This window comes from Myzus persicae, unplaced genomic scaffold (genome assembly GCF_001856785.1).
Source record: "Myzus persicae strain clone G006 unplaced genomic scaffold, MPER_G0061.0, whole genome shotgun sequence".
NCBI classification, from domain to species: Eukaryota; Metazoa; Arthropoda; class Insecta; order Hemiptera; family Aphididae; genus Myzus; species Myzus persicae.
The window spans coordinates 188247-214665 of record NW_019101675.1 but is presented as its reverse complement, the minus strand read 5'-3'; the positions used below and the strand labels follow the sequence as shown (position 1 = coordinate 214665).

The 26419-nt window shown below is 31.3% G+C and overlaps 2 protein-coding genes across 3 annotated transcripts; one reads left to right on the top strand and one right to left on the bottom strand.

Moving 5' to 3' along the window:
* Positions 1-471: 471 nt before the first annotated feature.
* On the top strand, positions 472-12713 carry LOC111030115 (polycystin-2-like; the record flags this gene model as incomplete). Its single annotated transcript, XM_022309474.1, has 12 exons — positions 472-633; positions 959-1075; positions 3735-3859; positions 4362-4586; positions 6329-6557; positions 7107-7352; positions 8394-8483; positions 9138-9290; positions 10115-10338; positions 10847-10974; positions 12209-12254; positions 12317-12713. Coding segments are annotated over 12 exons (1908 nt in total), but the record flags the coding sequence as incomplete, so codon positions are not given.
* LOC111030089 (alanine--glyoxylate aminotransferase 2-like) lies at positions 12269-25405 on the bottom strand. 2 transcript variants are annotated; one of them, XM_022309430.1, is made up of 8 exons: positions 25189-25398; positions 24228-24346; positions 19767-20001; positions 17013-17106; positions 16266-16480; positions 14960-15185; positions 13772-14019; positions 12599-13076 (listed from the first exon to the last, which is right to left on the bottom strand). In XM_022309430.1, exons 1-8 carry the CDS (start codon positions 25245-25247, stop codon positions 12911-12913), a joined length of 1362 nt encoding a protein of 453 aa, XP_022165122.1. In that variant the 5' UTR covers positions 25248-25398; the 3' UTR covers positions 12599-12910. The 2 variants fall into 2 exon arrangements, with proteins under 2 accessions (XP_022165123.1, XP_022165122.1); XM_022309431.1 differs by lacking the exon at positions 24228-24346 and having other exon boundaries at positions 12269-13076; positions 25189-25405.
* Positions 25406-26419: the final 1014 nt, after the last annotated feature.

Here is a 26419-nt window from a genome sequence, read left to right as displayed (position 1 = left end):
TGCAACAGAAAGACCTGACAAATGAAATAACATTTATATAATAAATATTTAACCATATAATTTTCGTGATACGTTTAAAGTATCAATTTTTAATTTTATTTCTCAGGTCTTTCTGTTACAAGCTGTAAACCATATTGTAATACAATACTTCAGTGGCGTATTTGAGCGGCCATTGTGTGGACCACCCTTTCCCCTTCTGGTAATTTTGTACATTGTATTAATTTAAATATATATATAGGTTATTTTGTATCTATATAATAATCAAATTGTCAAATTATCATCAGCTGAAGTACGAAATGAATTCTATTGTATTAAAAATAAAATGTTAAAAAGTTTATTCGAAAAAACGAATCCTCCCTCCTTTCTCCCCTCCCCGTGTTCGAGCACCAGATACGCCGCTGTGCGTTAGGTATAACTAAATATAACATGATAATTATTGCGAACATTATTATAATATTATTGTGATAATACCTCGATGCAGCATGTACACATCTGTACTCGTACGACACGTTCGTGATCAACAGAGAAGTATCCTCATTGTTCGTGGAATCGAGTTTCTCGACGTTTTCGGACGACGATTACGACGTGTCCTTAAAATTTAACGACATCATCACCATGACGCACTTCTGGCAGGTATAATATTAAGAAATTAAATTCGTTCATCTATCAAAGGTCCAACTTCACCCTGTTATGACAGCTGCGGATTTAGGGGGAGAGCTATGGGTGCCCAGGCACTCCCAGTCATCTAAGTCACCAACAAAAAAATTTTTATTTAAAATTACGCAAACTAAAATAGAAAGGTATAACCAATTTTCGTTTTATGTTTTTCCGAGCACCCTCCATTCAAATTTTCTGGATCCGCTCCTGCCCGGGGATTACTATATATTATACTCTTGTGGGATGTACCGTATTATAGGTATAATCAAATAATACAATTAGCAGTTTCGTTTTTATACAGTACTTTCACAGCGTGTTGTGCGACAAACTATACGAAATTCCTACGAGCACGGACAAAGACGACGGTAACAAATTACTGTTCGAAAACAAATTTCTGTTCAAGCCCAGAGTGAGACAGGTACTATATACAATGTTCAATGTATGTATAACCCGCGATCAAGTTCATCTCAGCACTCGACAACCATTAAAATTTTTAAAAAATTGTGTGGTCCAATTTTTTGTGATATCTACACTGCAATACTTACTCAGTGGTTTTCGGTCCACAGTTTTTCAAAATCGTATTACGGTTGCCGAGTGCCGAAATGGACTGGGCTGGTTATAGACCTGCAACATAATATTATAATGAGCGCTGTCAAAGCAACTGTCATGGAATTTGTCGGGCTTAAGCTTAATAAAGTTGGCAATCATTTTGAATTTGTTTGAAATTAACTAGGGGGACCAATTTCGTGTACGCGGTACTCGTCTCTTTTTCTTCTATAACGTTTGTACATGCGGATAGTTACACATGATGGTTAAACGTCATTATTATTATTATTATTTATTTCAACAACATATTGTTGTATCTCACCGTGATATACTATGCTTATGTACACGATAAATATAATTATTATACACGGTGTTCCATAAAAACGTTTAAAACTTTCACTTTTTAAAAAACGAATAAATCAGTAAAACCTAACCTAACCTAACCTAATAAGATGCATTTATTTCTATACAATTTATACATTCAGTAACATCTCTGAGTTAGCAACGAAAAACGATATAATCTGACATGCTATCATATACCCGGCAAAAACTTAAAAAATGCCACCAAATTCAAAAAGTGCATACTTTGTGGGACATTCTGTATTATATACCTACACTGAACGATTATATGCACACGAATTAACCGCCAATACATTAAATTTATAATTTCAAATATTATTATATAGCGATGACGAGTCTTCGTCTGATACACTTTGTGACTATTATAATAATTCTAGCTGATCCCGTGCACTTCATTGCTCGTTAAAAATGCCAAATCTATACGAGACTCGCTTGTTTTAATGCGATATTATTTGTAGGATATTATATCATTATTATCGGACCCCGCGTTAGATGCATACTCTGTGTGAATAGTATTTTTTATTTGTATTTTATTTCGACTGTGGACTGATGAGCGATTATCTATAACTGAGCCATCTTAGTAGGCAATGTACGAAGATTCGATTTGATAAATGCTTAAGCCTGATCTATTATGTAAGGCTCGGAACTTATTGTATGAAAAACTATAAAAAAATGCATGCAAAGATGCGTTTGATTATCATCAAAAATATGTAAAAAATGTCATATACACTCAAATATGCGATTAATTATTTTTATTTCAAGTGTAAATAAAAATGTGTGAAAATGATCTATTCTTTCATAAAAATTTTTAAAATTTTTAAAAAAATTGTATTTATACTCGTACTATTAAAAGTGATCGTCGGTTTTCCTCAAGGTTTTCCTTTAATGGCTCTGTAAAATAAAATAAATTTTCCTTTACTTACTATTTCTATTGATTATTCTCTAAGTTATTTTACTTTCGAAATTGCATTGAATAGTTAAAGATGTTTTGATATTTTCGAACTTTGAATAAACGTTGATTGAAAGTGAGTAAATTTTTGTACATTGAGAACGAACGTTCTACGTCAACTGATATTATTGGACAGTTTTTTTAAAAATGTGATATTCAGGTAAACCATATGTGTGATGTGTCTTCTTTTTTTCCATTTAATACATCTGATATTTTGAAAACTGCTTTATAGTCTTTATTTTTGCTGAAATAGACTTAATCTTAATTTTTATTATCTTCCCCATTTCGTGCACACGATACCGCAAGACACGAAAGGCGAGACTGACATGCAAAGTGTAGACGGTATAGCTACCTAGTAGATTGAAATATCTTATCTTTATTGGGTGTTAGTCGATATAATAATTTATTTCGATAATGCACGGAAACGTTCTATTTATAAAATTCTCATTTTATTTTATTTTTAAATGAAATACAGAAACGTCCATAATATTATCCATAATATTGTGAGAAATATTCTACTTCGTACTTAATGTATGATGTTATGTGCATAAAAATGTATTCATCATAAAAAAATGCTAAATAAATAAATAAAAGTACCTAAAACAATTATACAATATCATGTAACTAATATAATATGCGGTATTAAGCGTGGTCTTAAGTGGTAGTACCTACCTATATATATATATCATAAGCCCGTCGGGATTTATAGACGCTCGTCGGTGTACACATGGAGGATTACATAGGTAACACCACTCGGTGAGCCGTACGCGAGATTCCCGTTGTATAAATACGCGACTGCTCGCATCCCGCAAGTATATGGCCGTGCCGGCGATGACTCGGTTAGTGTTTGCTTTTCGGTGTGCCCGACTTCTCCGCGACATCGACAATACGTCGTAGATACCTACATTACGACTATCGAGCTATTATTATGCTCACCTCACGCCCATAACGCGGCAGTTTAAATAATTGTACGCGCGATGATCGGTTGTAGTTATTAATTTATTTGAAAAAAAAAAAAATGTTTTCGCCTTTAAAATAAACGACATAATATACGACATGATATAATAACAATACATAAAAATACATAAATAAATAATAATAGTAATATAAATGAAGTAATAATATATAATAACATTAGACTATGATATGTATGCGCGGGAAAGCGTCCGAAAAATAACCCGATACGCAAATAATTGCAGCGTTATTATATTATAATATATAGGTCAGAGTCGAAGAAGGACACTGTGAAATCAGAAACCAATTCAAAGGATTGTTCCAGGACTGCTATGTCCCATACGACATTAAGTATGAAGACAAAGCAAGTTTTGGACCGAAAAAAGGAACACAGTAAGTCATATAGTATGGTCGTCTGCTAATATATTATACTATATAACTGCTGTTTTTTCGATATTGTAATATATCATGGCAAATGATTTCGGAAACAGTTATGTGCATGTCTAGTTAACTTTTTGAATACTTATGTAAGTTTTTAGTTTTTAAGTTTTCAACTCGAAAATAAGTTTTACTGTATTGTACTCGAGAATAAGTTTTTTTTTAAAAGAAAAAACATTTTAAATATTTTTTTTACTTATTAAAATATACTGAAATAATGTAATAATGATAGTGTTTTAAATAATAAAAGACTTCTAAGAATTGTCCTTTATCAATTTATAAGTTCTACGGTGGCAAGTTTTAATGCGCATAACAGACGCGACTCGCCAGAGCACGTCCCGGTATTATTTATAAAACAACATAATTATCATAACACAAAAAGATACCTACTTGATTTACGAGCGACTACATTATTTAATTGTGACTTGTCCGGCATTCCGTTTCTGTGTGTATGTAGATGGACGTACTCTGACAGCTCCAAGACCCAGGGAGTGTTCTTCACAGGCGAAATCGCGACCTACGGACCCGGTGGATTTTATTTCGATTTTCCAAAGGATAAAATGGACGCAAAAACGATGATCAATGACCTCAAACACGACACTTGGCTGGATCGAGGTACCAGAGCCGTTTTGGTGGATTTCGCCGTTTACAACTGCAACATAAACGTGGTCTGCGCTGTCAAGTACGGACTCATTTTTAATTTCTATCCCGTCCACCCACTCGTAGAACAGAGCAAAACGTGTATACACGTAACACCTATTATTATACTGCAGCAGTATTATCACTGAACGTAAGTCAGCTACACTCAACCTTCGGCAGGTTTTTTATGAGACCAGTTTGCCCTGCAAATACGCTGCAGTTGCCTCGGCGTAAAAAAATGATGTCATTTTTTAAGGGGTTTTGTTTGGGCAATTCTTTCGTTCCTTGTCGTTACCGCCCCTACTTGGGTGTGTAGTATAGTTTGTACTTCACATCCATATCATACATATAACGCATACGGCTTCAACACACGGAATTGCAAAATATTTAAATATAGTTTCAAAGGTCAGAAATAAAAAATGCAAAGATGTTTGAATGCATAAACAAGATCACTTTGCAGTTTGCATTTTGCATTTTCAATTTTTTTTTTTTTTTTATTAAATAATACGTTAAAAACTATTAAAAAACATTGAATATATGCTAAAACCGATGCAAAATATACTTCTTTACCAAATCAAAAATCTTAACATTTTTTAAATCGAACCATTAGAAGTAGGTACCCTAGTTATTGTCAGTCGCTAAGGTTGTTTTGATGAAAAATTGATAGAGTTTGAATGGGCCTTAAAAATGATATCCAACTATTACACTTATATATAATAAGTGTAATAAATCATAAATTGCATACATGTGTAATTATAAGTAGGTATAGACTTAATTACTATTTTTCCCAAGCTCACGATACAAAATGATATACTATTATGTGATGTAGTTTGCGTTTGAACGAGTAATTTTAAAATATTGTAATGTGTTTGAGTGACCTTTTTATGATGCATTTGAATAGTATTTTATGAATTTTCTTATTTCGACAGACTTGGGATTGTCTGTGAATTCTATAAAAGAAAAATTGTGTTTTACAAGTGGTTTGGTCTATATCTTCAATTTTACGATCCATATTTAGAACATTACACTCAGTAACTAACAGTTACACAATATTACTATAACAAGTTCACATTTCTTATGTTCTCTCATAATACTGATATACTCGTATTTCATGCCATATAATTACTATTTTGGGGATGATATAATAGTTTCTTTAAAATCTCTATAATTTTACCTTTAAAATTATTTAAAATTTTGTTTAAATTTACTTATTTTGTATTGTGCCAATCATACTCGCCCTAACACATTTTTTTTTTTCTATCGGCCTTGAAATTTTATAAATTTCTGCTTCGACAACTAAGACCATTAGCATTGCGTTTATATTTAGATTTAGATTTTATTTATTTGAGAGAAGAATACAAATAGAAGAAAAAATATGCTAAGTTTGTAAATGTGAAGATGATTCGTTGTTTTAGTACCTATATAGGTACCAGATTCACTTTCAGTTTCATTTTATTCCATTTTTCGACTTCCTTGAAAATGTTATTTGTTACTCGCTTGATATTCAGCTCTGGTCGATTTTAATTCAGTTCTCTGTGACATTGTTTTTATTAGGCGTATAAAAAGGTAATTTGTCCAAACGCGTGACGCTCGAGACCCAAGTAAAGATAAGGTTGAGCATGGCTGCTAGGGTACATACACGGTCAATACATTGTTGAACCTGTGCAAAATCCACCACCAATAACGTCCAACCGTCATTGTATCCGAAATGTTTGTTAAACTATTAAAACCAGTGTGTTATTCGGTTGTCATCGATTTAATTTAAACGTTCCGCTGCACCCGCAGATTAGTGTTCGAATTTCCGGCATCGGGCGGTATCGTCTCGTCGTCAACGTTTCGGACCGTCAAGCTGTACAGGTACGCTGTGGCCGACACTGTGCTCACGTTGATCGGCATGCTCGACGTCGTCGGATTCATCGTTTATTTCACTGCTGAAGAAATATTTGAAATCATGTACTTCCGGAAGGACTACTTCACAGTGTTCTGGAACTACGTCGATTTCGGTATCGTGGCTGTAAGTCATTATAGCTTTTTATTTTCCACAAACAGGTGATTGATTGATTATCTACATATTTTGACGGCGAACATTTGCAGCGTTGTAAACGATTTTTTTTTTTAAATTCAATTATTGTTGGTTACTTGGTGCTCATCTTAACTTAAAACTTGAATAACTTTTAATTTTTTCTTTATGTTGGTTTAATATTTATACGTAAACATTTTTATAGAAAATATTATTTACTTTAGCTAATTAAATTACAATCTTAAAGTTGGTAATTTATAAATCAAAAGTTTGTCATGGCTTAACCAAGATATTTTAGTCAAAACAATATAATATAAGGGCTGTATAATTCAAAACGTAGTAAGTATATACACACAGCGATACGAACAGAGTACGCCCTCCTAATGACAGAGTATTCTTGCGAATACAGTAAATAATATATTATTAAGTAGCTGTTCTTTTTTTAAACGGTATGATAAAAATTGCATCTTTTTTTTGATAATCGATGCCTTATACAATATACATATTCAATAATAATTAAATTTGATATTTACTCTGCCGTAGTTGGGATGGTGGGCCGTCGGTGTGGCGTTGATGATCTTACTCAAGGAGAAGTCTTCATCGAGTGATAATCCGTGGAAAGCGATCGCGAAAACCGTGAGGGACCGCAAGTCCGTGGAGGGCCTGGTAGCAAGACACGAGACCCTCGTACAACTGACGGCCTACTTGTTCTTCCTGGTGTGCATCAAGGTGATCAAGTACACGGACTTGAACAGATCGATGACCATCGTGTACTTGAGTGTGGGCAGGGTATATTATACTATAAATTATCACATTATTATTACACCGTATATTATAACCCAGTGTCGCAGGTTTCTAATACCCTCAAATCTTTTTACCTCCGAGGGTAAAATTATCCTAGGATAACTTTACTGAGGATACAGTAAACCCTAGAATACATTTACCCCCCCCCCCCTCCGTAATATTTGACCGGGTATAAAAATAAACTAGGATATTTTTAACCCCTAGCAAAGCGGGACATATTATGTTCAGTGGCTGTGGAAGTGAGAATGGGAACCGGGAGGGGCGTACTTTACTGACAGATTAATTCTATCTCATTCCGTTACAAAAATAATTCTCATATACAATGTGCACCCGATGGAGTCGGCCCTTCAACTTCATTCAAGGTTTAGCAAAATTATGCCTGGAGTTTGCCAAAGCTTACGAGTATTTGCGAGTCAACATTTTAAATTTAGCAAGGTCAAATAATTATGGTACGGTCATATACAACGCATAACATATAACATGTATTATGGTTGCAAAATACGACACTGATATAACGCCCGGCTTCTCTTTAAGTCGAAACTCCCCCTCCCCGCTTCCCATTCATTTTTAAAATTTAAATTTCCGAGGCAAAATTATCGAAAATCGCAAATGTCCGTTTCGAAGTTCTTCAAAATCAAAAATATTTTTAAAAAAAACAAATTATACACTTCTATATTTATAAAAAAATTGCATAAAAAAAAAATTAAAGTGTTCGAATAGGTCAATATTAGTGTTACAATATTAGGGTATCCCATTTTCATTCCATTTCCGATACTCTTTACTTTTTGATTTCTGATACTTTTACCATGGATATTTAAATTTTTTTGATGTTTAAAAATTTCACTATAAGGGCATTTTTGATTTTGCTCGCGCTTGACTCATCTAGCGAACCACACCGCCACTGATCATAAGGGATCTTCAATACAGATCTATTAAAAACGACTCAGGCGCCACTGACTAGTAAAATAATATTAATAATATTTGCACTTGTACATATATGGAACTACAATTTTTTTGTCACTGCAGTGCTTCAAAATCGTTGCGGGATACCTGGTTATAATGGTTTTTGTCGTGAGCGCGTTCGCGACGCTCGGTTATTTCGCATTCGGCTCACAGGTAATTACGACAACATACAATAATAAGTCAAAATATTATTATTTACTAAAATAATTATTATGTTTAAATTGGAAAACGAGTGCATCCATCTCAAACTTCAATCCACATTGTGATTTGTGATATAAGTATTAGGTACATGTTACATATATGCATGCTTAAATGCATACTCGTGTGCATCAAATCCAGTATTGACTTCTACGTGAAGTGGAAATACTTTTTTTTAATCTCTTAAACTATAATAACTCCTATATTATAATATGATGCTTGTTGTGGTATATGATTTAGTAATGGCTTCCAGCCCCTACCTACAGATAATAAACATAAAAATACGAATTATAAGTTAAAATATGAACCATACAGTATTAAAATATTGTAGATATTAAGTGTTTGAGACGATGGGTGATGAATATTATTACTATACGTATAGATATTTTTATACATTATAGTTATTTACAGTCAACACGAACCTCGTTAGAATTTGTTCGTATAAAAACGAAGGACATCACTATTCGAATGTCGTCGATCAACTTGAAAATGTATACCTCCACAAATACGCATCATATAATATAATATATATACGTATAATTGAACGCGATAACACCGTCATTTATTTTGTCGTTTTCCTCTAACACACTTTCATCCCCAAACCTGCAGGTAAAAGGATTCTCGACCATCTACGATTCTGTTCTTTCGTCGCTCAGAATACTGATGAGGGACTTCGACTACAAGACGCTTCAAGACGCGGACGCTTGGTTCACCACGTTCTTCTTCGTATTTTTCACGTGCGTGGTGATATTCGTTCTCTTGGTAATTAATAATTATGATGTACAAAGTGTTTTTTAAATCTATTTTCGAGGATCATGTTCCCATCCCTGTGGGTCCGTCCGGTCCGTGGGTTGGTTTATATTATTATTATATATTTATATGAGAGCGCAACGATATCGTAAGTGGTCTACTTATTTTTAACTGTTATTTGTAGGATTACAACAAAACGAAATAAAAATTATGAATAATTTTATAAATGTGTTGATTTCATTAACTTTATTAGTTATTGAATGAAAATATTTAAAGGTTAAAAAATTTAGTTACACAATAATATTAAAAACAATAATAAATGATTTATATAGACGATTTCTTCCGTGTCATTCAGAAAACCTTAGAATATCATCGAGTTATCTATCGTACACAAATCTCCACCGTTCTTCTTTTAATTTCCTTTCAATGCAAAGGGGAAGCAAAATTGACTTGCGTGTCTTACATTTTTGTACAAACTATAAACATTCAATGTACTTGCGGTATATGGGCCCCGGTTTGTGGACCTCTACAATTTTCACTGTGCCTAATTCAATAGTTGATTTAAAGTTGCTTCGTAAATGCTTTCCATTTATCGCTTTTGGAAGGCGGTCCCTATAGATCTACCTGGTTGTTTTTTTTTCTAGTCAATAATTGACAGCGCAATAACCTTATAACGCGGTCATCGCTTGAAAGAAGAATGTCAAACAAAACGTGTGGATCACCACTGTTAGTATATGGTAGATCGCCTTGCACCACACCCTCAGTATACTTATATATATAATCGCGCGCGTATGTATGAGAAGAGGTTTATTTTTTAAATCGCACTCGTTTTCCAGACGATGCTAGTGGCGATCGTGTTTCACGCGTATTTTGACGTGGACGTCGAACAGTCGTTGGGGGACCGGCAACTGTATGTAAGCGACAAGATTTCGGCGTTCGTGGACCGAGTGCTCGCCCGGGTGGGCTTCGACAAATGGGCGGCGCGACGTCGTACCGACCGGCTGAACAACGAACTGAATCGCCGCATTTCCTATCAGGACGTTTACAAGATACTAAAACGGTACATGGTATAGATACATAATATTATGTAAATAAGACTAAAGCATGCCATCATAATTCATAATAGACGTAAGTGGATATAAGAGGATGGGCGAAGTCCACCACCCCCCCCCCCCAACCAGACATAGGGATATATTAGAGATATTTTCCGAGTCTCGCAAATCCTATGAAACCCAGATTCACAGCTACGCCGTATGTCATGTTATGCGTACAGGGAACTGGTAACCTTATTGGTTTAAAAGTTGAGACGTAGTCGACTCTTGGTAAAGATACTCGGTGATTGCAACTTGGTTTTGACACAGTACCAAAAAATGTGATTTGAACGACGCGACGCGACACGCTACTGCGTAGCTCTGAATCCGGCTTAACTATATATTATATGCTTGACTACCAGCTATACCAAGGCGGTATACCTACCTATGTATACAACGATGAGTAGATCCCGCATATATCGACTGCGCGTAAACGATTTATTAACATCAGCGTAACGCTTCGTCCTCGTACCTCAGTTGCCGTTTCACGGACTCTGAAGTGGAAAAGATTTTAGACAAATACGGCATCGAACCGCAGAAGATGGTACACGAAGACGAGGCTAAGCAAATGTTCCGGGACGTGCTGCAAAACTCACCAGACTCGAGTAAGCGTTTTATTATATTTTTTATATATATATAATATAAGATTCAATCACTACAGTCATTTCATCGGCTATTGCTGACTACTGCAGATAGTAGTGCACATTTGGCGTTAACGTTTTTTGGACGATCCTCCATCTAAATTAGGCTTATACATGCATTTATAAATATTAAGATTTATCATTTTAAATGAAGACGTCATTATCGCTCTCCGTTAATCAGATATTGTCGACGACTGTGACAACTCCAAGAATCTTTTATTTTAAACACTATTATAAACTTATAAACAGTACCTAAAGTGGCTTATTGTCCATTGAAGCAAATTCTCCTCCACCCTTTTGCCAACGACGCCATATTTTATTTACTATATAGTTATAGGTAATTGGTACATGAAACATTAACCTTATACAATGTTTGTTTTGACGGTAACCTAAATTTAAAAGTTGATAAATACCTGATTACCATTACTTAATTCTTATGCAACATATATGTATGTATAAAAATGTATTTATAATTTATATCCGTATGGAACTTCGAAACTACAAACCAACTGTCATAATATTTTGCGCCCATATTTCTTGGGACTCGAGGAGTGTTCTATACTACGTTTTTGACCCCTATAACTTGCTTTATAGGGTGGCCAAAAAAATCAAAAAACTTTTTGTTTATACAGAAAGTTATAAAAGGTAAAAGAAAAAAATAAGAAATAAATTTTTTTGTTAATTGGCTTAGAAAAGCCCACCGGATTTTTTTTTTAATAAAAGAAAATAATATATAGTCACCTAACTGTACGTTATATATGTCATTTACAGCAAAAGACAATGTCTGTTAGTCTGTAACTATTATTATAGCCTCAAAAATTACTAAACCAATGTTGACTAAAGTTTCAATAGTTGTTCTTCAGTCACGTCAAAAAAATTAAGAATTTTATTTGAACCACGTCCGAAAATAAACCAAGTTCTATATTCAATCCATCGTACGTTAATTTCTCAACTTTGTCAAATTAGTTTACAAAGCTGGGTACTCCAATGACAATTTTTCAGTGAACTGAGGTATTTACTCTAAAACCCAGAAAACCAATTTTGCACATTTTATGTTTATATGTTTGTTAATTATTTTTTGGACGAAGTCGGGTTAGGTACAGCTAGTATTTAATAAAATTAAAAACAGTTATTCATAAATTAGTACATGTATACTTAAAAATAGTGCATACAAAAATAATTCATTTATTATTTTTAGGTAAAAAAGATAACAAAGACACTTCCAATGCATCAGAAATCGAATGGTAAGTATGCAGTATAGAAATAATTGTTTCCAAGCTGATTTATAAATAAAATGAGTTCTCAGGTTGGTTAAGAGAGTAGATCTACTTGAAAATGCATTGGAAGACGTCCATAAGAAATGCGATATCGTCATAGCACGTCTCGATGCAATACGAGTTCAATTACCACCGAATTACGCGGAAGAAAATCTGCAGAATAACCCTGCTTCTTCTTCTTCTTCTTCTTGAATACGTAATTATTAAAAGAATTTATAAGAATTTATAATTGACCACAGCATACTATAGCTGTTTTTATAAAGTTAGTCTATTGTATAACAAAAAAAAAACATTTAAAAAACCATACAAAATACATCAATTACTTTGTATTCGCTCAGTTCACGGCCTGACAGGGCCAAACAAATATCTACGAGCATAAACGTATTTCTACACATAAAAACAATAATCGGTTTCATTATTTTAATATTTCCAGTTAAATATTTAAATTGTTATACATATAAATATTTTAATATTACCCTATATCATGCATAACGTATCATACAATACGTTTTGTTTTATAAAGTATATGTTATTTATATAACCTATATATATTTAAAGAATACAATTATGATAATTATGATGAATTACGTAAACATTTATAGTAGGTGGCAGTATAAAATAAATCACAGCATTTGAAACCGTTGAGTCCTAATCTCTGAAATCAGTGTTTTGAACGCCTTCAGAAAGCGGTCGGCGTTGGCTCTGGTGAACACCATCGGTGGCTTCAGTTTGATGACGTTCACGTCAGGTCCGTCGCTGCTGACCAATATTCTAAATTCGTCTTTCATTCTGAAACACAATATGTACGTTGATAATAAATATTATTCTACTAAATATGTCAAAAACCATTTGGCAATACATAATATTTTTAACTACATAAGTTCACAAAATATTGTACACTGCACATGTCACATCGCCGCATCACTCGTTATTTTTACGGAGAAAATCGTTCCGCTATGGCCTATGACAAACCTTTCATAAAGAAATTGGAAAGTTTACTCGGACATATTAATACTTGTTAAATACTTTCAGTGTACCTTTACGTACTTTATGTATTGCAAACGGACGTTTAACTATTTTCAAATCAAAAATTATTTAAATATATTTTTTAATGATTTTTAAATACAAATATATATAAATGCATTGAAACAAAAAAATTTTTTTAAATAGGTACTCGTTGTTTACTCGTTTATGACCTATAAGGATATAAACATGAAGAATACTCGCTTCAGGACCGATGATAAAATTGTCTCTTTGAATTTATTTTTTGTTTTTATATAGCTATGGTTATAAATATTTTTTATTGACAAAATATGTATTTGAAGTCCTTTTACTAAAATAATTTTTATAACCATGAATACGTATTTATAATTATGTTTAAAATGTGTAGATTAGAATAAAATCATTTACTTCCCTAAAAAAAAAAATTATAATAACGGAGACCTGTGGCCTGGGGGCATCTCACTCAATATTCGACAAATTACCTGTCCACGACCTCTCGAGCTTCCACCGTGGCCGGAGTCTTGGTTTTCGGGTCCTTTATCAGTTCTACACCCACAAACAGTCCAACACCTCGGACGTCGCCGATCACGTCGGGGAACCTCCGTTGCATATTTTCGAGTTCGGACAGCAAGTACCCACCCACGTCTTTGGCGTTGTCCATCATCCGTTCTTCGTCGACGGCGGTCATCACGGCGATGGCTATTGCACACGACACGGGATTTCCACCGTACTGAAAAACCACACGAGAGTTTTTCGCCGTTAACTTGGATTAACTTGAATCCAAGTTGGATTAGCGGAATAACACCGCTATACAATAATAATCTGTTATTGATAAGTACATAAACATTTTATTACGTAGATACATATATTATATATATTTAATAACCATGGAAGTGAGTATAGGATTTAGAATTTACTCCACATGATTGCTTTAGGTCACTATTATAGGTAGGTATATCAAAATTGATGAAAATAAATATAATTATTAATTATACATGTCCTGGTAATGGTGTACGCAGAGCGATTGAATAGTACGTTTTTAGTGAATTTTCGAAATTTTCGAAATTTTCGAAATTGTTGTGATTGTTGTAATTTTTATTTTTAGAAAACATTTAGGAACTACAACACTGCATGTCGCAGTAAGACATTTTCCAGATTACAAATTCTAAGGTTGACCAAGAGTGTTTTCTCAAATAATGAAACATAAATTGTATGTGTTGATATACGATTATCATGAATTCGGAATGAGAATGGGCTGGAGTAAATCTATAACATCTATGTTGTAATACTGTGTATTATATTGTATTTTTTATGTTACAGACAACAGACTAAGTAGAAAACTGGTCAATATACAATATATTTGTACGGTTAAAAAAACTCTTCAATATGCATGTTTTGTTGACTATTTTCCAAATTATGTTTTAGTATTTTTTACGATAACAAGTATAGTATAAATAATATATACCGAATACATTTTATAGGTAACCAGAATGGAAGTAACAATTTATATTTTGGATTTTGGATTTTTAGAAATAAAAGGAGAATTAATGGAGTTCCGCATTAAAATATACCTAATTTATATTTTTTCAGACTTTACATGAATTAAATAAAAACTAATCAAACCACTCAAATCACTATATATACTCAAACAAACACTCATTTTTACTCACCGTGTTGAAATATTGAATACCGGTAGCTTCGAAGCTGCGGGCCACTGCTTCCGTGGTGATGACAGCCGCCACCGGATGTCCATTACCCATGGGCTTGCCGATGGTCACGATGTCGGGTAACACGTCGGGTCCGTCGATCTGGAACGCCCAATAGTGCGTACCCGACCGGCCAAATCCCACTTGAACTTCGTCAGCAATGCACACACCACCGGCTTCCCGCACATATCTAAAATCAAAAAACATACTCTAGTCTCTATCCTCTACATACTAAGAATATTTATATTCATACAGTGTGACACATTCACAGTCTCACAAGTTTTCAATTTAAAATATCGGTTTTATCAAAACTCGATTTAAAAAAAAAACTGATATTTGCCAAAACTTATTATAAATTTAAAAACTCGAATCTTCCTGAAAATCGTAAAATATTTTACATTTTTTCAATAAAATGTAATATTATAAAATAATGTTCTCTCGGCGTCGTGTATAGGCAACTTAAGGTTCATTATTGAATACAAAATACAATTAGAAGAAATCACGAATATGGAACCGTTAATATTTGTACAGACTATAGATCCACTTTTCTTTAGTTATTTATGTACTACCTATATGGCTTTACACCAATGCGTAATGATATTACAGACCAAAATCATTAATTTATTGTATTTTGATAGTTTCTTTGATAATTTATTTTTTTATTTTTACCTAGTAATAAATTTTAACTGCTAAGGCAATTAGCCTACAAGTTTAACATTGGTCAACATTTCACATATAGGTAATTGAAAATAAAGTTTTATAAGTGTGTATAGTTATTATCATACATATTTAGCTTAGATACTTATTCTAGTGCTAATTATGAGTATTTAATTTATTCGACCGGTAACTAACTAAAATATATTAGATTGTATATTATAAACGCAGAACGTGCAACACACTATGACATTTTATTAACAAATCGGTACATTTATCCTTGAATTTAGATAAATACATATAATGGTAATCGACTATCAGTGTATCTACAATAAATTATTGTGTATAATATTTTCTACCAACGACAATAGTCAATATTTGGTCACCATGATAAAATTATTTAGTTAAGTTATTTCAAACCATTTTTTCTTGGTTTAATTTTAATCCAATGATAGATTTCCAAGTTTTAGTTGAACGAGTGTGTTTTAAATTTTTAATTATATTGGCATCGTAAGTGTGAAAATGAAATAGTCGTAACGAATTACGTGTTATTATAATTATTTAAATCGCCTATGCGTGTAGTCTTTCGAACTTAATTAAGATTTATATCACTTACGAGTAAACATCTCGCAGGTAATTGTGTGGTAATATAATCTGGCCACCACAGCTCTGTAAGCTTTCTGCGATGAAAGCGCACACTTTTTGACCACGTTGTCCGATCACGTTTTCATCAATAATCTTTTTAACTTCCAGAGCATATAATTTTCCCATATCTTCGTCGGGATGATCATCCGCTCTTATTTTACCTCTATATACATCCGGAACCGGAACCTATGTAGTAAAAACAATGAAACATATAGATTAAAATAATATATATATTATATACACGTGTGTGTGTGTAAACATTAAACAAATAAATCATTAGAGTGACAACAAAATAATAAGAATGACCTTCAAATTTGAAATCAAAATTACATATTTAAATATATTTTATAACGATTTGGTTGTAATTTGTGAATATTTAACAATCGACTAAAATTTAAAATCTTAAGGAAATAAAACGTCGGGGCTTTTTTCAAATTATAATCCGGTTAACACACAAATAACCTTGAATAAAAAAATGTGAGGTTTTCAAGTTATAAACTTCCAGTTAAAAAAAAAACTTGAAAAACTTGAATAACTGTATAAGTATGTAAGTGCAAACTATATAATAGCAAAACCAAGATTAGTTTTTAATATTAATTAATATTTCATATTAATAAATGTATTTTTTGAATGAAATATGTAAAATTAACCAGAATGAAGTCGAATAAATTCAATATTAATAATTATAAATAATATTGAGAAATATTTGTATACATACTACGTGCACGTGATCTGGTTTTTTTGGTGCTCCAGGTAAATTAAATTTGTATGGTGATATATCAATTAGTGAAGTCAAGTGACCATGGTATGCACTGAAACATATATGATACATATAACATATATTTTAGTTAAAGCGATGTATTTTGTAAGATTAATATTTTTTTATTTATCAAACTTAGCTTAAGTTATTTATATTGGTATATAGTGAATAGTTAACAGTAAACATATAATTTATACATAAGAGTGTGAAGTACCTATATCTCGTATATTATGTTGTTATGAACTTACATAATATATCATAAACCAATGTCCAATACAGTAAATTCAGTACAAGTTTAGTATAATACACTGATGACAAAGGTTTTTTAATCATATTGTAGTATTAAACTATAGATATTATCTAATTTAATAATATAGTACTATATACTTTTCGAGATAATTAATGTTGATTGTTAAAAGAATCATTGTAAGAAGAACCTAACCTAACCTAACCACCCACTAGTAGTACCTATATTAAAATTAATATAAAATTTCAAAATGTAGTTTGATTAACCATAATATTGACATAGGTAACTTACTACTAAAAGTGCCTATTTATGCATGATTGTGGTGACCGAAAACTGTTAAATCATAGTTTATCTACACAGATAAACACTAACAAAAATAAGACAAGCAACCTTATATCTGTGCGAGATATTATGGAGTGTAGAAATTGTTATAATCTATTCTATAAAAGTAAGACTTCTTTCTTACATACTATTTGCAAGCTACCATAATGTAAAACTGAAACTAGGAGTCAAATCCTGATCACACTGTTAGAACACTTATAACTTACATAAAAAAGACCCGCAACACTAAATATACACTAAATATATTATTAAATTTAATAATTATTTAACTCGTTAATACAGTGGTTTTCAAACTGTGATCCAAGGAGGCAGGATCCCAGGGACTTCACGGTAGTAATCTAGTGGCCCCTCGGAAAACTCCAAATTAAATTAAATTCGATATATATTAGTTACATTGTATAACTATAATGAATAATGATCATCATTTATAATTTTTTTAGTTTAAAATTAGCATTTCTGGTTTTTGGAAGCTCTGTAGATTGTTTTTAGCAACTTAAGGGCTCCGCAAACAAAACGATTTGAGGACCACTGCGTCATTAAATAATTATTTTCAATAATGATGATAAATTATAATTTTAATTAATCATGGCAATAATTTAATAGCTAGGTATTATATTTTAACCTTTCACACTTTAAACATGAAAAATAAGAAGTATTGTTGTATTCCTATCTATTTTGTATATACATGCATACAAAGATAGCATTTAGGTACGTACGTTTTTTCAATGTCAGCAAAAGTACAATTTAAATATTCACGTCAGAATTAATCAGTGTAGCACAACAAAATATGCTGAAGTGTAAATATTAAAAAAAAAACAAACAAATTATTTAAATAAAAGTATATTATTGTTCAACACAAATACAGTATTTCTCAAATCTATTTTTCTATTTAGTTTTGATTTGTTGAACTGAACATCATACAGATTAAAACTAACAGCAGAGATAAATAAATTAGGTGATTGTTATATTAAAAAAATTAACGATATGAATAAAATAAAAAAATTATTTACCAATAAAAACTGAACTAAATAGTGTTATACCTACAGTAGTAACTTAATTTTTTGAGATAAAATTTAGTGTATCTACAAGTGAATATATTTTTACTCAATTCATATCGTTAAATTCTCGATCGGAATACGACACAGAATCAAACCAAAGGTCATCAAATGTACATTTAATTTGGGTGTATCAAACATTTATAGATACCTATATGTATTATGTAATACGACAGAATGATTTTTTTTATCGACAATAAACATTCATTATCTTGGCAAAACTTATTTTGTATGGTTCTAAGTATGAGTCTAATTAGCTATTATATTTTATCCACCATCGTACACGATAATATTTTCAAATAATTGCATTCAGTTGATAATTCATTTTCCACCAAAATTTACTCCCCCTAACCCACCCAACAATATGTGATTCTGTAATCTACTTAGATATAAACATTCATGTAGTAGCAGGTGATGTACCCTATAATTGATCTATACCTTTCAATTGAAGTATAATATAGTACTTACTGTAATTGTCAGTTGGTGATCCATCAAATTTTATAAATATCTTTCAACGGTTACTTACATATTTCATTTTTAATAGGTAAGTAGTGGTAGAGTCCAAAAAGTCTGATTTTTCTCTTATATATGGGTAGTATACTAGTATTAGTCATGTATTATATACGCGTATTACCTATTACATAATACATATACAAGGAATTTATGCCAAATCTATATTTATACAGTTCATTCCGGTCATGGAAGTACACCTAATTTTAGTAATAATATTATGTATGAAATAGAAGTTTAATATAGGTATAGCTACACTGGTCAATTCATATTTTTAAATACATTTTTAACTGATTATTTGATTATTTTTTTTTTTATAGTTTTCATAATCTTTAATTACTAATAAAAAATAAATATCAATAGTAAATAATCGACTGTAACCTGTAGATTTGTAATTTTGAATTCAAATTTTGTTACAGATCCCTGTCACATATAGTAGATCACATGCTACTCACGAATGCCTAAATAGTTAGTCCACCGATGTGAGCAATGAGGCAATTGTGAGCGCGAGCTATAATAATTAATAATTCAATATTATTTAATAAAACATATACTCACTGGTCCATGGTTATGACGTCCGTGTTGCCGGTGTGTTGACGGGCCAACCTCAATGCCAAGTCATTTGCTTCAGAACCGGAATTGACGAAAAAACAGACCGAAAGCGATTCTGGCATTTTCGACACAATCTTCTCTGCGCACACCACCAGGTTATCGTGCAGAAACCGGCTGTTGGTGTTCAACTGTTGCATTTGTTCTACGCCCGCTCTCACCACATCCGGATGACAGTGGCCAACTGCGAACAACACATAATAGACGTTAGACATAGATAAGAGCAGAAGCAGATAGGCACTTCATTTGTTGTGTGGAAAATGCTTACAAGATCACACGTGAAAATTGTACAATGCCACACCACGCAAAGCGACTCACTTCACTCGAAAACCACAAAAACATTTTCTCTCACTAATATTTTTCACCAGATTTTAAAGAAAATTATTTATCTTAGTGTGAAAAACATTATTTAGAACATTTATAGAAAATACATTTCAATTTACCAAATAATAAGTGTTGGACAACTTTTTTTATAAGCTATACTTATTTTTAGAAATAAAACTCTTAAAAATAACGTTGTGTCTCCCTGGACCTTCGATCCGTAAACTGTTATACAGAGAAAAACAGGAAACCTCCTATGCCTCAGTAGGCATATTGAAGCGAAGCATCCACAAAACGATACAAAAATTGAGTTTAAAGGTTTGAACATTACTCAGTAAGTATAATATTATATTACACCACGCGTTATTTACAAACTAGGTAAATATTTGGGTACATTAAAATTCGTAATAATTGTAGCTATGTTGTATTGCCATCAACAACAAAATGTTTGTATACAAAAGTCATACGGTGACACTCGTATTTATACTGATATATATTATTACCAGTAAAACACTTTATTTCTTAGCTTTCAGTATAAAACTATTATAGGGGGACGAGGTGACCGAGTGGTCTGACTCTTCCGCTGCGACGCAGCCGGTCGCGGTTCGATCCTCGGCCACCGGGCGGCATTTTTCTCCGGACAAGTCGCGGTGACCTGAGAGCAAGTGCTGCCATCCCCCACCCCCGGGGCATGGCAGAAACCTACGGGTGCCCCATTCGAAATTCTGCCAAAACAAACACACACGTGTTCCCCCTACCGTTCCAAAAAACCTACAAACCATCAATACAAAAACCTTACAGTACCTACTAATAGCTAATGGCCACAGTTGCCGGGCTCAGGATCAATTAAAAAAAAAAAAAAAAACTATTATAGCTCAACAATTACAACTAATAATGTAATATAGAAATACAATAAAACTAAGATAATGAGGTACAGATAATTTTAATAATGTAAAATAGCGTAATTACAGCGAGTAAAGATATTTGACACTACCTATTATATATTATATTCATAAATCGTTTGAGAATATACATTAGGTATAACATATTGATTATTAATTATAATATTATACACCTTTTATTATTACCTGAAATAGTTTGACTTTTTTACTATAATAAGATGGTCATTATAATTCAACCTTTTGATTTAATGTCTAGTAAATAATCCATATAAGTATAGGTATAAGTTATTATGATATAATTAAATTTTTTCATTTTCACTATCACAGCTCTATTATACTATTACTAATAAATTATAGTCATTGATAATAATAATTTTATTTAGATAAAGGAACAATATACAAAAAAAGTATTAAATGGATATTAATAATCAAAATTTTAAAAAAATAATGGTATTTACTGAATTTGTTAATGGTTAATGGTTCCCACCACTCATCGGTATCAGTATTTTCGGATTTATCGTAATATGATGTCAATTGTTATTCTTATTACCTACTTATATATTACAAATTTTAAAATGTAAATGCTATTCAAAATAAAAAAAACTGGGATGTTACAACTGTACCGCCTATATCGTATTGTAGAGTTTGAGTGTAATTCGTCATTGAGTAGGTCACTGACCACTGAAATGGATGTGTTCAGTAAAAATTCAATAATAATCATACCATACAAACAACGATTCTGATCAAAGACACACCGTTACAAAATATTATTGTCAATTGTCGAGCAAACACACCGTCAGCCTCTATTCTTTCAATATTTTCATAGTTAACTATTATAGTATCACGGTATTGTTGGTACAATACACTACTAGTTACACTTACAACAGTAAGTTAAGTAAAATATAGGTATATTATTGTTATCAACTTATAAATGACACGTCAATATTATCTTAAAATTCGTCAAAATATTTTGAAAATTTTAAAGATCTACGGTTATTAGTATTTGAGTTAGGTACACTAAAAAAACTAAATCGGTTTTATGAAAAAACTGGTTTTTCTTAGGAAACTTCCTTCTTTTGGTTTTCCCAAAACTTTTGAAAACAACTAAGAATTTTTTTCTTTTGATCCCCCCAAAGTACTGACTATAGATTCACTTTCCCAACAAAACTATAAAAATATTTACAGAGTGAAAAAAAGTAACGCACTTAATATTGTAAAATCAATACCTAGGTACATTCATTACTCCGCTCAGAAAATAAAGCAAATTATTGTAAGACCCATGCGTAATGTGTCGCTCCTCTCGGTACCTAACTAAAATAATATAATACAAAAAGTGATTGGTAGGTATATAATATTAAAATGGCATAATGATTAATAATAGTTATTATTATATTAATTCAGGTGTTTTCATATACATATTTGGGCATGTGGCTAATGGCTATATTACCTATATTAATACAGTAGGAACCAACCCAGCGTGTCAATAATAATTTAAAAAACTAACTGTCTCGGGGCTTGAACCTTGAAGAAACAAATACGGGAGAATCTAAAGACGATATGTCTAAACACAATAACTGTACACTGTACAGTGTACCTACTAAGAAGACTTCAAGTATTATGATTTATTATACTCATACAAGATATAGATTATAGGTAGCTACCTAACTATGTATCTACGTATATATTGTAAATTCAATAAGTAGTCAACACACAGCGATAAATAATATTATTTTGTTTGTTTGAACTTTGAATTAATTGATACTTAATATGTACCTACTATCTAAATGTTATAGATTATACTAGGTACTTAAATTGTAGATACCTATATGGCTATTGCCTATACGGTTATATTACCTACTTGTAAACTCGGTAGTTGTTGTTAAGATAACAATGAATATTAAAAACTGTACGACCTGTAACATTGAAACATGCCAACCAATTAAGTGCCTTATTGACTACCCACATATTTTAAATATCGAAGTACTGACGTTTGTTTGGTTCAGATGTGCATTGTGCAAAGATGTTTGGGTCATTATGAATACAATAACATAAATAACATTAACATCTAAACCTAATAGGTACATAAGTGTACATTGCAGATTTGCAGATATAGTAAGTACTAAGTTATATAATATATAATATATTATATAGGTATACTAGATAGGTACCAAATACGGAATAGGTATGTACATACGAATATACGATACAAAAATGTTTTATTTTTATAATAAGGAATATACAAAATATATTGCCCGGAAGACATATCACATACATCTACATAATATGATGGTATATTATACCCATCTACTTTGTGATATTTTATCGAATTTAATATATTATTACATAATGTAGATATTTTATTTTGATCGGGTCTTTCTGCTTTCATTTCTAAAGCCTTAACTATGATCACAAATAATCTTTAAAAATTAAGACAACATTCAATTCGGATACTTAACAAAACGTTGTGCAACAATGGACATTCCACATAATAGGACAATAGGTAGGTATAATAGGTACCTGTATATCAGCTGTGAGAATAATTAATTCTAAAAATTTCCAGTATTCTAATTATTCAGTTAATTTGTTTGTTATGACTTAATACAAATGATTATTTGAGAATGCTAAAAAGAAAACCATGTAATCCATCCTTAAAAATGAAAATGTAAATTAACTGTTATGAATTATTAACTAGGAGTTATTAATGCGTGCAACGGAATACAGACACTTGGTATAGACGTATAGTTAGGCAAACAAAAATATGCCGATGAATTAAGAACTTGCAATTGTTTTGAAAATTATTTCATGGGTGAACAACCTGAGTTAAAATATATACTTCCTCGAGACAAAAAAAAACCATCCCATTGTTAAACCAATAATTCTTCACTTACAACTTGTAAGGAAATCTTTTAGTATGTGGATACATTTTCCCACGAATATCTTCAAGAAAATAATGAATATAGACGCCATACCTGCAGATTTATATTTAAGGCAGGGATCGGGGATACAACTATACAAGGGTTTGTACCTATTCCAATCCCTCACTTTCAATATTGTAACTAAACAATAAACAATTTTCTACATTCCATTCTGTTATAGCAATAAAAATATTTTGTTAGTGCCGACCCCGTTAAACACTCATAAATATGCCCCTACAGCCTACACCCTACTAATGTTTATTAAGCCATACCGTGGGCTACGTTATTGATGCAATCCAAGTATTCTCTTCCGTCTTGGTCGTACAAATACTGTGCTTGGCCGCGAACGATTTTCAAAGGATTCTTCTTATAAAACAATTCGCAAGATTTCCTAAAAAATACATACATAAGCAAACCTATTTGTACAGAAGACACAATGAATATTAGTGTCAATCAAAAATTAATTAGGTTATTAAATTTAAAAAAAAATATATGTTAACAGTTTTTGTGATTTAATTTAATTGGTGTACAATTTATTTTATTCAATCAAATTAGGTAAAACTTATACCATTAGTTAAGTTCAGCCCAAAATAAGCACATTAAACAATTTATTCTAAAACTAGGTACCTACTTAAAAATCACTTGTAACCCAACTTATTTAATATTTATACCTAAGAAATATTATAAATGACCAACTCAATTTTGATCAAACATCGTTTGAAACACATAAAATATTGATTACTGTCCATAATGCGGCTTATAACAAAGTAGATAATTATTATAGTAGGAAAATAAGCAATTAAAAAAATTCTCTAACGGGTTTCTTATATAGATATTTGGGAGGCAAGGTATAGAAAAAACTTGGCGGATGTAAGGGTGTAGAGATGAAATATTTTTTAAAGAAATAACTTAACAAAACATTAATATTTAATACCCAATAATTGAATGTTGACCTTTGGGGGTGTAGGTAGTAACAAAACACTCGCGGGTCTTTGAGGCTTGACTCAAATTGTAGCCCAGTAAAAATTAAAATACTAGTTGTTGCTATTGAATTTAACAATCAAATATACAAATTAAATGTAATAATATTTTTCAAATCATAAAATTTAAATAATAACAGGTAGCCGGTATGTACGTGATCACATGATATTAATAAACACGAAAAAAAATATTGGACACTAGCCAAAAAGAAACAAATTAACAAGTAAACTACATTTTAAAAATAGCACTTACCCGACATATTTGTTACGTAGATTGATTGTTTCGGTAAATGTGAGCTTTTTACTTTCCATTGTCACTTTGTTATGTTGAATATTGACAAATATTAAGAAGTTTCCTAGACAAACTGCTGAGACCAATAAAGGATACAGCTCTGAACACGAGCGTTTTAATACTGCATTAAGTTAGTAAATAATAATTACATACTCATAGATTTACGAAATGGTAACAGAGTGGATGACCTTCATAGTATAATCAAAACAAGTTATCACACACAACAATAATATATGTATAATCACATAATAGTATTAATCTATCATAAATGGTAATATTGAATATTTATTTTATTATGTATTTAAAAAAATATATATATATTGTTTAATATTACAACCTCCGTGGTTATATAGATAGACTCAATAATAGTAATAATAATAATAATCATAATTGTAAAAAAAAAATCTAGAACATATAAAATACTGAGTGGCAGACATAGTTACAATAAAATATAATAATTAAAAGTCAAGTGGAGTTTAAGCTTTTGAGAACATCACTTTCAAAAAATATATTTCACTAAAAAGTTACATATAGGTAGTCATATATGAATAACTTTTTCATTGTAATTACTTACAAGACATTAACGGAGTAATATTTATGTTTAACTTACTACTCCACTTCACAATCAAAATATAGGGCTTATCCGTACAACTTATTGTAGATCACAGTATTTGGCGATCACATGTTATCTTAGATCTTCAATTTACATAAAACAAATCATGGTTACAATAAAGAAAATTGATAAATAATTAATTATAATAGTATCATAATTCATAACAAATCTTGATATAAAATTGAATTACTATACAGAGTGTTAAACAGAATATACAATATTGCAGGTACAATTTTATCATCAATATAGTATATAAAACAAAAAAATATATATTTCAAAACGAGCTTATAAAATGATTAAATAATGTAAACCTATTTATATGATCACTTGTTGAACACTCAGTATAATACAATTGATGAAATAAAATTTAGTATGTGCCTGTATAATAAAATAAACAAATTAAAAAAAAATGTCTTTCAATCGATACAACATATAACATAACATATTGTAATAATAATATACAATAATAAAATAATACAATAAATAATTATTAAAACAATGTATTTGTTATCAAAACAATGTCTTATTGTTGAAAAGGTTTTAAAATATAAACAATTGAAAGTAAAACAAAAGTTTCAT